The sequence below is a fragment of the Pyrenophora tritici-repentis genome, chromosome 1, assembly GCF_003171515.1.
Source record: "Pyrenophora tritici-repentis strain M4 chromosome 1, whole genome shotgun sequence".
Lineage (NCBI taxonomy): Eukaryota > Fungi > Ascomycota > Dothideomycetes > Pleosporales > Pleosporaceae > Pyrenophora > Pyrenophora tritici-repentis.
In genome coordinates, this window is record NC_089390.1 from 426,307 (window position 1) to 438,892 (window position 12,586).

General features: G+C 52.0%; 4 protein-coding genes across 4 annotated transcripts; all 4 read left to right on the forward strand.

The window, feature by feature from the left end:
* Positions 1-1,305: 1,305 nt before the first annotated feature.
* On the forward strand, positions 1,306-6,086 carry PtrM4_001580 (DUF1421 multi-domain protein; the record flags this gene model as incomplete). Its single annotated transcript, XM_066102598.1, has 6 exons — positions 1,306-1,435; positions 1,484-1,561; positions 1,667-2,293; positions 2,634-3,205; positions 4,787-5,945; positions 6,082-6,086. 6 exons carry the CDS (start codon positions 1,306-1,308, stop codon positions 6,084-6,086), a joined length of 2,571 nt encoding a protein of 856 aa, XP_065964800.1.
* A 566-nt stretch (positions 6,087-6,652) lies between these two features.
* On the forward strand, positions 6,653-7,687 carry PtrM4_001590 (uncharacterized protein; the record flags this gene model as incomplete). The annotated part of the gene is made up of 1 exon (XM_001941759.2): positions 6,653-7,687. The coding sequence occupies one exon, from the start codon at positions 6,653-6,655 to the stop codon at positions 7,685-7,687; it is 1,035 nt and encodes a 344-aa protein (XP_001941794.2).
* A 601-nt stretch (positions 7,688-8,288) lies between these two features.
* PtrM4_001600 (uncharacterized protein) lies at positions 8,289-10,124 on the forward strand (the record flags this gene model as incomplete). Its single annotated transcript, XM_066102599.1, has 1 exon — positions 8,289-10,124. One exon carries the CDS (start codon positions 8,289-8,291, stop codon positions 10,122-10,124), a length of 1,836 nt encoding a protein of 611 aa, XP_065964801.1.
* Positions 10,125-10,236: 112 nt separating this feature from the next.
* PtrM4_001610 (uncharacterized protein) lies at positions 10,237-10,671 on the forward strand (the record flags this gene model as incomplete). Its single annotated transcript, XM_066102600.1, has 1 exon — positions 10,237-10,671. One exon carries the CDS (start codon positions 10,237-10,239, stop codon positions 10,669-10,671), a length of 435 nt encoding a protein of 144 aa, XP_065964802.1.
* Between the last annotated feature and the right edge of the window lie 1,915 nt (positions 10,672-12,586).

Sequence of the window (12,586 nt, forward strand, 5' to 3'; positions counted from 1 at the left end):
TTGAGACCAGAAGTGTCGAGAGCGAGCTGGAAATCATGAGATGATCCGAAGATGGGTGAGTGGATTATGTCTTTGAAAGTGTCCAATAAGGAGAGAAGTGCGAATTGCGCTCATCGAAAGCGGGGTTTCCAGCTGTCTAGTTAGCTGACCTACCAAAGCTGTAGAAAGTCACCATGAAAACAGAACCAGCCATGTTCAAAGAGTCTGTCAAGTTTGGGGGTCATGGAAGATGGGGCTGTCACAGCTTGGTCCCTGGGTAGTCCGACATGACCAAAGCTTTGCTCTCGAATCGAATGGCGCATACTCGGTAGGCGAATCTTTGATCGACGAGGTGTCAGATTTTCTGTCTTAGATACTCTGTCCGTGTGTTCCGGGAGATGTGTTGTAAAGCAGGGGTGCGGCGATGCCGTAGGGAAGAAGGTCTGCCAAGCCGCTAACGCATCTTGGCCTACAGGAAAGAAGGCGCGTCCTAGAGGCGTCTGAAACTTTGACCACAAACAAGACGCGATACTATAGAGACATCGCCGAGCCCACGTTCAGCTATCCAGCCCTGCATGATGGATTCTCACCGAGAAAAACAAATGCTATGCAGCAAACATCGTCGCCGGCCATGATGGCTGGTTGGTTGGAAGGCCCCCACGGGTACCTGCGGCGATCCAACATACTCTCTTTTCCGCCTCATCGCCAAAGTGTTGCATTTCAGCCCTAAGGGAAATATGAACAGAGCTTGATAATTTCTAGTTTGAAACGATGGAGCTCTTGACCCTGGCGATGGATTCTTGATACGGCCCCCTTGTTATCGGTACCATTTTCATTCATGACTGCCCAGAGTCTCATAATCGAGCCGGTTTATTCTTGCAATAGTCGACATATCTTCTTACTGTAGCTAGATAGAAGCAAGTTCACGGGTTATCCATGATGATTTGGCACCCTCCCTCGCCCTACAACCGGCACCGTCGTTCTTTCGTCAGGCTTGCATTCGTCATGTTTCTTGTTCTCTCAATTGTGCTCTGGGTATCATGTGGCATGCTTTCTGCTGCTCAGATCAATCGACCCGCTCCAGAAGTACGCCGCCATTCAAGGATGGTTGAAATAGCCCCCGAGGGCGAACTTATTTCTCCGCTACCGGCTTCGGAATTGGTGGCCACTACGCCAGGTCCTCGAAAACTCCACAAAGGACATTCCCACCCCCCAGTTACAGGCGCGATGAAGAACTTGGATACGCAATAGCCAGTTAATAATTATCGATTTTCGTCTTGGTCTGAATGCGAGAGCATCAAGGAGAAGGCGGACGCGCTCCCAGATATGATTGTCGTATCGATCGAAGAGTCTGTCCAAGACGTGGTACTAGAGGGCTGGGAAGACACATGGGTAGCAAAGGCTCGCTACCAAGGCCCTCATCTCCCAGAACCAAAGATCGATTTTGTTTACAACTGTATGCAAATGATGTCAGACGATACGGACATGACTGACAATCTTACAGGGGTCAATGGTTCTCAACCAGAGTTGATTGCGACTATGCGTCCGTACGACATCAACTCATCCCTCAATGACGAAGAGGGTATATGGCTTGCGTCGCACGGCGCCAACCGCTATCGCGAATGAAATGAGCTGCGCTACTCCATGAGAAGTGTCGAGCTGTACGCCGGCACTTTCTTGAATCGAGTTCAGATTCTCGTCAACGCGTACGAAAAGAGTCCAACCGACGGCAGTGCAGTGGGGAAAATGGGCAAACAAAGCCCATACTGGTTGAGGGGAGATGCCCACCAGGTCCAGGTGCTGTCCCAAGAAGAATTTTTTGGTCCAGAGGAAAGAAAATGCTTGCCCACGTTCGACTCTTTGACCATCGAGAATCAGCTCTACAACACCAAATCTGATACCGGCCGGCTATTTGCCCTCTCCGATGACATGATCCTTGGCAAACCACACTCCGCATCCGATTTGTACTCGCCACTCTTTGGGCCGACTCTTGGCTTCAAGGACAATACGTATAATACTTTGAGTCCGCCTACCGAAAAAGATGCCGAGAGATTTGGAGAGAAGCCGTTCTTGATCTATATATCTTGGCTCCTCAACCGCCGCTTTGGTGCACGTAAACGCAAAGGCCAGGTACATTTTGGCCACTCCCTGTCCCAGGTTGTTATGCGAGAGGCCATTACCAGTTTCCCTGGACCAGCTTTTCGCAGTGCAGCACAGCGGTTTCGCGGGGAAACAGACTTCCAGATTTATTCCTGGAACATCGCCTTCCACTACGCTGTAGAGCGGCACCGCGAGGCTCTGCTCTATACTGCAGGTAGGCACATAAGATGGAACAGTCTGTGCACAACTAGGGTAGATAGGAAAACGAATTAGTTACCTAGTAAAATTTAACAAAAAATATAGAAAAAAGTGTCTTTATTCAAGAGAGAAAAGAGAGTAATATAGTAAGCTTTTTTTATTTTATTTAATTAGTTTTCTATGGAGTTATAGAGAAAGAGAAAGGTTTTTATAACCCTTGTTAACACCCTTGTTACACCCCTGTCGTGTTCCATCTTATGTGCCTACCTGCAGTAGTTACGTGATGATGCGATCGGACGCTGACGACGACGGTTACCTGGACTAGTCCGAGCGCGGGCATATCTTGCGTGATATAGAGGAGGGTATGAACAACGAACCTCCAGAACAGTATCGACGTCGCATCTACTACAACGTGAGCGACCATCTAGAAGAAGCAGGGCTGCAGCCTCCTAAAGTCAATACGGAAATCGTCTGGACCAGCTTAGACGGCCCCATCATGATCAAAGATCTTGATTGCGATACCTTTGATGCAGAGGAGTGTCTAGCACCGGGGTTCTCCACCCAGTCAGCGGACGCGCAAGCCCGCAGTCCCGTCTTCTCGACTGCTGCCATATTTGGGCGGGTTTCCCGCGAATATCCTCGTTGTGGCGATTGTCTCATCAAGCTTGTTCTTAATCGGCGTCGCTGCGGTCTCGGGCCCCTCTTACCCCATTTTGCGAAGAAGCCACACCAACGGGAGGTCATAGTGAAGGCGCTTATGAAGTACCAGTACACAATCGTGCAGCCTGATGCAGCTTTCCACATGGTTACAGATGCACAACAAGCCGAGCACACGCTGCTAAGGCCATATATCAAGCACAACAAAAAGGTGGGGGAAATGTGTTTGAACGACGATGTTCTCACACAAGACGAGGGGGAACTGGAAGCCGTGAGAATGGTGATGGGTCAGCTGTTTGAGGGACTATTTCCCAACAAGAGTAGCTTTGAGTTATAGTCCAGGGTCAGCCACGTTGCCCTGCAAATTCCCGATTCTCTCTTCAATTCGTTCTACTTTGTTCGCTGGCGGACATGATGTGTTTGTACCATTTCATGGACTGTTGTAATTTGTTTCCTCGCATGGAAGCTACCAACTGCTTCAACTTGTGCATTCACCAAGTCAATAGAATGGATGTTTATCAAGACCTTTTTCCGGGGTGCTTTCTCGGTAAGGTCCTCGACCAGACTGCGCGTTGCTTCTTTGACGTCTTTGCGATCCGTGGCTGTGCGCTAGTACGTCCTGGTTAGGAAGCGCTAGTCCCAGGAACAGATGGGGCGCAACCCCTGAAGTGGCCTGTCCTTTGGCGACCAGCAACAACACCGACGTCTAAGAACTCTGCCGGGCCTAGACTCAAAGTCCACGGAAGTCGTACGCATACGCTGTGCTGACTGAACCGTGGTATGCTGATACGATAAGGCGTGTCTCATCCAAGTATCAACCGCTTCGGTTATCTCCTTGGGTCAGCTAGTAAATGAGACTCACGGTAATTGGGAATTTACGTGCTGAGACAGGTGTTGGTCTTGATCTTATGCATCAACACAAGATTGGAGAAAGATCGTACGTTCCGAGCGCAACGACCCGCTCGACGTTCACACTATTGACGGCTAGGTACGCTAGGGCCACAATACCTAAATCTGGATACGTACATCTTCGAGAGAGATTCTATGAGCGATCAGCACACGACCCTAGACTTCTATATGACAGCGGGCGCTGGGGTACCAGGTTTTTGATTTTGTGGAGAAACACATACTACAAAAGGGGCTCTTATCCTCAGGGCCTACTATGGAGGCTTATGCCATGCACGAATAAGGTCCCTCAAGATACGGTAAAGGTGGTTCAGTGAGACTCGAATGAAACGCCTACTCAACAGATGGTCGTGAAGTCGGCGAGGGTAATTCCGAGATCGCTAACAGTGAAACTCCAGAGCAGATGCTTCCAGTTCTAGGATCCCTACTGGACATGATGCATCGGTCCGTGTGATATCGCGTGCATCCGAAGATTTATACATCGTATCCGGGATTCACTTACATCCCGATGCCAACCATGACATGCAGCCGCGTCACGGTCTAGAGCTGAACGTCGTCGCATGGAATCGATAGCAAGCGAGTGGCCGATGCTTCAGCTTCAGGGGGAGGTGCCTCGTAGACCAAGCTTCTATCGGTTGCTGAGTATATATGGCGATTCTGTCTCACTTTGCTTTTCTTCATCCGCAACTTTTCTTAATTCAATCTCAAAATTTTTATATCGCACTCTCTGAGTGACGACCACTCTCGTTAATTTTCTTTATAAACTCACCCCAGTCAATCGTTGTCTACGAAATAATTCATACTTAATACCTATTTCTTAATACCATCCGTTACGTATTTCACCACCATGAAATACGCACTCATCTTCGCCGCCACGGCGGCAGCCTACGATGCCTACGGCGGCGGCTATGGCAGCGGCTATGGCAGTGGATATGGAGTGCCCAAGAACTCCACCACCCCGGCCGCCAAACCGAGCACGTCGAGCACTTCCACCAAGCCTGCTGGGTATACCACCATCACCCCAGGCTACGGCAAGCCTCCGGTCACCGTGACTACAACGAATCAGCCATACCCTACCTGCGTATCTGCAGGTGGCTATGGTAGTAGCGAATGCGCGCAGTGGAGCGAGAAGCCTTATGTGTCCACGACCATCAAGGACTACGACAACCACAACTGCACCATCACGGACGCCGCTCAGCCTGTTGTTGTCTACCATACCAAGACCACAATCACCCACGAAGCTACCCCAGTCTCGACTCAATCAGGTAGCTACCCTACTCCTACTGGACCTACCGGCAAGAACAGCACCGGCTGCTGGTATGAGCTGTACGAGAAGATTGTCGAAGTTCCTTACGACAAGCTCGGTTCTCACGTTCTTCCCGGTTACCTGGGCTCTGGTCTTTGCAAGTCATGCGACACAGAGCAGCCCGTTCACGTCAAGGAGTGCAAGGGCGGAAAGTGTACTGAATACGATGAGGAGTACATTTATGGCGCTCCTAAGCCCGATGTTACTACATACTCGACAACCGGTGTCTACACTGTTCCTGGCGCGAAGACAACCATGTCCGGCACCCAGGTCTACACTTACCCGGCTCAGACTGTCACTGTCACCAAGCCCGGCCAGGCAGTTACTTGCACGTACGAGCAAACCAAGACGCACCAGGCTACACCCACTCCGTACCAAGGCGGTAGCTACCCCGTTCAGCCTAACTCAGCATCAAACCACGGCTCTAATGTTACCCCCAAGCAGCCTGAGGGTCCGAACGGATACCCATCCTCTCCTGCTCAATCCCCCCCGGCTGCGGCTCATGGAAACTCTTACGGTTCCCCTCAGCAGCCCAAGGGTCAGAATGAATACCCATCCTCTCCTGCTCAATCCCCCCAGGCTGCGGCTCATGGAAATTCTTACGGTTCCCCTCAGCAGCCCAAGGGTCAGAACGAGTACCCGTCCTCGCCTGCCGGAACTTCGCCAGCTCACGAGAAAGGCTACGGCAACACCACGCCTTCCACTCCTAAGCAGCCTGAGAACGGCCAGAGCAACTATCCATCCTACCCTACTTCTCCGGAGCACGCCCAATCTTCCTCGGTCGTAGGTGGTTACCCAGGTACTGTCCCTGCGGGTCACTCGGCTTCCATGGCTACCGTTTCCAAGGCATCTTCAACTCCCTGCACGAAGTCTCGCTCGTCTTCTGCCGCGCACGCCACGTCCTCCGTCCACGCCACGTCCTCCGTCCACAGCAGCGTAGTGTACAGTCAGTCTACATCTAGCCCGGCCAAGGCATCTTCTACTCCTTGCACGAAGTCCCATTCGTCTTCTGCCGCGCACGCCACGTCCTCCGTCCACGCCACGTCCTCCGTCCACAGCAGCGTAGTGTACAGTCAGTCTACATCTAGCCCGGCCAAGGCATCTTCTACTCCTTGCACAAAGTCCCATTCGTCTTCTGCAGCCCATGCCACGTCTTCTGTTCACAGCAGTGTAGGATCAAGTTCTGTTGCTACACCAGCCGTCTCGACAGGTCACAGCCAGTCATTGTCGACTCCATGCACCACTTTGGCTTACTCGGTCCCGACCCCGGTTCACTCTTCGGTTCACAGCAGTGCAGTATCTAGCCACTCTGTTGCCACGCCTGCTGTTTCTTCGTCCCATAGCCAGTCGACTCCTTGCTCTTCCTCCACACCGGTTCACGCAACGTCCTCTGTTCACAGCACTGCTGTATCTAGCACCCCCTCCCCGGTTCAGTCGACCGCGCACTCGTCGACTCCATGCTCATCTTCGACACCGGCTCATGCAACAACCTCTGCCCACAGCACCATGGTGACCAGCTCTACCCCAGGTGTACCGATTGTGCAGAGCAGCAGCACACACGCCCAGTCTTCGTCTACTCCTTGCACCACGTCGACTGCTGCCCACAGCACTGCTAGCTCTACTCCAGTCATGTCGACCGTTCACAGCACTGTAGTGTCAAGCACTACCAGCTCTACCCCAGGTGTGCCGATTGTGCAGAGCAGCAGCAGCACGCACGCTCAGTCTTCGTCTACTCCTTGCACCACGTCGACTGCTGCCCACAGCACTGCTAGCTCTACTCCAGTCATGTCGACCGTTCACAGCACTGTAGTGTCAAGCACTACCAGCTCTACCCCAGGTGTGCCGATTGTGCAGAGCAGCAGCAGCACGCACGCTCAGTCTTCGTCAACTCCTTGCACCAAGTCGACCACTGCCCACAGCACCATGGTTACCAGCACACATGCTCAATCTTCATCGACTCCCTGCACCACCTCAACCTCGGCTCCTGTAACCTCCGCTTACAGCACTACCTCTACCCCAGCTGTGCCGGCCGTTCAGAGCTCCAGTGCCCACAGCCAAGCATCATCGACTTCCATCCACAGCACTGCCACTCCTACCCCAGTCAAGCCTACAAGCCAGAGCAGCAGCACCCACGGTCAATCGTCGTCAACTCCTTGCTCTTCGTCGACCCCTGCCCACAGCACCATGGTTTCCAGCATCGTGACACCCACCCCAGTGGCCCCGACTAGCACTAGCACTTCGGCACACGCAACCTCAACTCCCTGCACTACCTCTGCCGCCTCGACACCCACCCCAGTGCAAGCAACCTCCACCCACGTAGCATCGACCCCGACACCGGTGAACCCCACCAAGGCCACTTCCACCCCTTGCGACGAAAACAAGCCCTCAGCTACCTCTGCTGCGCCGTCCAACCCGTCCAGCGACAATGGCGAGCCGGCTCAGAGCTATGGCAAGACTGAGCAAGGATACACCAAGCGTGGTGGTTTGATCCAGCGCCGCAAGCCTATCATTGCCAAGTCAAAGCGTGCTATTCTTTTGTAGATTTTCATTGTGTGATGAGAAGGAGGTGTATTTCGGCGGCATTCAGAGATGACATGCCGTATAGCGGATGTGTATAATAGAAATTAGTGATATCCAAAACAAGTTGTTCAAAAGTATCTAGATTGTGGTGATGCAAGTGTGTAGAAGTTCAAATAAATCCTTGTTAAATTCGTAATTGTTTGTTCTTTGCTTTGGTACGCCGAGGATAGGTAATATAACCCTGTAGAGATAGAATATATTGTTCGTTTGATCCTTTCATCCCATGTACAATGGATTCTTAGCAAGTACATTAGCAAGCGCAATACTGTAGAAAAGCAGTCTGCTTACAATAGACCTTTTCATGCAATTTATCATCTAATTTTTCACTTGCTGGTTCCTACATATATCCCACGCATATGAGTATCTCTATCTCAAATACCTTTTACGGAAAGTATAACATGGGTTAAATAATAGTGTTTCGAATGGATAGAGTGAGTTTGCATAGATCTATAACATGTTTTATAACGTGTCCGTGCGCGTGATGCGCGGATTCGCGTGATGCGCGGGGAACACCAAAACACGTCAAACCCCTTCACCTTCAACACACGTTAACTCCACCAATATGGACCCAATTCAAGCTGCGATTGAAGATATTGAAAATCTAGAGCCAGGAGAACAGTTCCCGTATACTAAAATTGCTGCTAAGCATGGTGTTGTGAGATCTACGTTGACCCGAAGGCACCAGGGCCAGACAAGCTCAGAAAGAGACAAGAACTTCAACCAGCAGAAACTCAACCCACAACAAGAGCTAGAGCTTGTGAGATATATCGAAAAGCTCACAAAGCGAGGCATTCCTCCTACACGAGAGATGATCAGGAATTTCTCATCAGAAGTAGCCCATCAGCAGCTCAGCGAGAGCTGGGTTACTCGCTTCATCAACCGACACGAGATCCATCTCATCTCAAAGTGGACCAGCGCCATGGATCGTACGCGCCACCTGGCTGATTCTGAGTCAAAGTATAGACTCTACTTCGAGCTGCTGCATCGAAAGATCACCGAATATCACCTAGAGGCTCGAGATATATACAATATGGATGAGAAGGGCTTCTTAATTGGCTTGATAGGCAGAAGTAAGAGGATATTCAGCAGGTGTCAATGGGAGAAGAAGGAGGTTCGAGCATCTCTCCAGGATGGATCACGCGAGTTTCTGACAGTCCTGGCCTGCTGCTGCGCTGATGGGAGCTCGCTGCCTCCAGCCCTTATCTACGCAGCTAAAAATGGAGCTATACGATCGAGTTGGGTAGAAGATATCAAGGCAGGAGAACATGAGGTCTTTGTCTCATCATCTCCAACAGGCTGGTCAAATGATAACGTAGGCCTAGCTTGGCTGGAGCAGGTGTTTGATCGCTCTACAAAGCAACGATCAGGTAGATGGAGATTGCTCATCCTTGATGGCCATGGATCTCACCTCACGATGGAGTTTATTAAGTACTGCGATCGCCATAGGATCCTCCTCATGATCCTTCCTCCCCATTCGACCCATACGCTCCAGCCGCTAGATGTAGTGCTGTTCAAGCCACTCTCTCAAGCCTACTCTAACGAGCTCACTAACCATCTCCATAAGGCTCAAGGCCTTATTCCAATCAAGAAAGGGGACTTCTTCCCGCTCTTCTGGAGCGCCTGGATATCCTCCTTCACAGAGAGCCTCATATTGAAGGCCTTCGAAGCCACTGGGATCTGGCCGATGGATGCCAACGTTATCCTTCGTAGATTTGCTAGCACGCCAGAAGCTGAGAGAAGCTCATCGTCAGGGCTCTCTGATCATGACTGGAGAAAGCTCGATCGGCTAGTACGAGCTGCTGTTAATGATAGCCATCAGTATGAGGCAAGAAAGCTGCGCTCAAGCGTTCACCATCTCTCTGTGCAGTATGAGCTTTTAAAGCATGAGAACGAGGGCTTAAAGGAGGCTCTTCAACATAAAAAGAAGCACAGGAAGAAGGGCAAAGCTCTTGACCTTCAACAGCGCCAGGAGTATCACGGTGGCTCTGTCTTCTGGTCTCCTCGCAAGCTGCGTGAGGCTCGAGCTAGAGAAGCAGTACGGGAGCGAGATGAGACGGAGGAGAAACTCCAAAAAGCACGGTCCAAGAAGCAGCGCGAGGAGGCTCGACTGCAGCGTCAAGATGAGCTCGAGGAGAGGCGTGTGGAGAGGCAGAGACTCAAGGAGATGAGGGAGCTTGAGCGAGCTGAGAAAGCAGCTGAACGCGCGCGCCAGAAGGAGGAGAGAGACGCTGCTAAAGCTATACAACTACCCCAAAAGGGAAAGAGGAGAGCTTCAGCAGCTACCTCATCGAACAACAAGCGTCAAAAACGCGTTGAGGCTGCTCGCGCTGGTGCTCAAGTTCAAGAAGAGCCTCCAGCTCCTCCATCAAAGCTCACATCACCGAACACCAACTTTTAAGGAATTTGGGACCCTTATAAAATTATACGATTTTTACATCATTTTAACGGCACGGCGGCCTGTAACTACCTCAGCTAAATAACCGCTTTCTGCTCTCGCGGAGGTGGTTAGAATGGCTAATGTAGAAACTCCAGAGAGGGCGCCACGGAGTGCCCAACCCCCCCATACACGATCAGAGGAGCCTGAGAGCCCTATTAATACTGACCTGCGCGGCAACAAGAGGAGGCAGCGAGCACATACTCGTGCTGAACCTTCTATCGGTAGCACTGCGCCCACCTCCTACAATCAAGCTGTCTCTGAAGCGGTCCGCCAGCGGATTCAGGCAGCCCAAAAAGCTACAAACCTCCACCACTCCATCATAACGGATCTAGCGACAGCTGTCGACAGATGCCTTGGGAAGTACACCGACCCAGACGGAGCCCGTGTGGCTAAGGACCTTCAACAGAAGGTGCTAAGGGCTATTAACACCTCCCTAATCACGCCCCTAATCACGCCCCAAACTCAGGGAGCGACTCTGACACTACGCACCGCTCCTGGGCGGACGTAGCTAGGACCCTGAAAAATCCAACCCCCCAGCAAGGGGGCCGCTACGACGAAAGCGGCCACGGCTGCCCCAAAGCAGCTAGCTCAAACTCCTAGGCGACCTCTAAACACTGACAACCGTATCCTTATAGCGGTTGGAGCGGAGGCTCGGCTCCAACGGGCATCACCATTTGCGGCCCGCATGGCTATTGTAAAGGCGATTAAGGAAATTACCCCTCCGACATACCTACGGCAAAACATATCAAGACTGGCTGGGCGATTACGCCCCGCAACGACAAAATCAAGGCCCTGCTTATGGGGCAGGAGAATCGCGAACTCATGATCCGAGCGGTAGAGGGCGAGAGCGCAAGACTACCTGAACGATGGGTGAACTATGCAGTCCAGGGCGTAGAAAGCTCATACCGCACTATCACAGGGGAAAGTATACCCACCACAATAGACGATATAGTCAGCGAAGCTCTGTCCCAGACAGGGATCGAACCGGCGAGCTGCCGGCCCTCCAGACATGGACCCACGGAGGGAAGGACAACCTGGATTATATCTTTCACCAGACCCGTACGATCGTTTCGCCTATTTGGGACGGGCGACTACGCGCACGAGATAAAGAAGAACTCACCTGCAATGCTGCACGACCCAGGCTGCCTAGGGTACTGCAAAACCAGCCGCTGCACAAGGCCAGCCCGCTGCACGACATGCAGCAAAACAACGGCAACTCACCAGGGACCACACGGAGAACAATGCAAAGACACACCAAAGTGCGCCAACTGCCACGGCCCATTTCCAGCAACCCACGACAAGTGCCCAGCAGCCCCAACGAGGGCGAACGGCCGACTCATCCAACCCACAAAGGGGGAACTAAAAGTCATTAGGGAGGCGGGTGACCGTGCTTCTGAGGCAATGCAGCCAGCTAGAGGAAGACAGACAGGCAGCACGGTCGAAACCTCCATTGAAATCACGGACGGCGACATAGCTAATACTACTGAGCCTGTGGGAACACCTACGGACGCAAGTAAAAGAAGCCGACAAGACGTAAACAACCTAAACACAGCCACTGTTAGAGAGCCCGCAACCACCCTAGGGACTAGGAGGTCTAAGAGAACAGCTGCAACTACGCAAGACCTCAACCTAGCGCGAATGTCTGCTAGAAGCGTGCAGCCTAGCACCGCTGACCAAGACCCTAATACGTCATCGTCTGAGCACGCTGACACTGAAATGAGCCTCGGATCTAGTGCGTAATGAGGGCACAACCCGCAAATTCACCCGGCGAAACCACGCCACACCGACACAGACAAATGCAGGTATGCTGGGTGAATGTGGCCAGAAGCTCGCCTTGCCACATTACAGCCTTAGAACGTGCATGGGAAGCAGACATAGACATAGTATGCATCCAAGAACCCTTTACTCTCACTGGAACCCGGACCTCTACACACCCAGGATTCCATATGATATCGCCAGTGATAAGCTGGAACAACCCCACAACGTGGGGAACTGACCGACCACGGTGCTCACCTATACCCGTAAGAGCCCAAATATAAGGGCTACTCTTATACACCCACGCATCAGCCGGGATGTGCTATGGATCGAGGCCAACGGCTACCGCATATTGAATGTTTATAGGCAGCCACAGAATGACTCGACATTTCAATACCTCACAGCTTTAACGCCACCCCGTAACTGCCTTATAGGGGTGACTTAAACGCCCGCCATGAACTTTTTGAGCCCGGCTCCACGTCGGCCAATAGGGGGGCAGAGATCGCCCGCTGGGCCACTCAGAACGACATACCCTACATCGGCGAGGCAGGTAACCCAACACATCGGGCGGGACACGTGCTAGACGTATCCTTCTCAAATATACCCTTCGCTAGAACGACAGTCCGCGAAGATATGTATACAGGGTCAGACCATTTCACCCTAGTGAC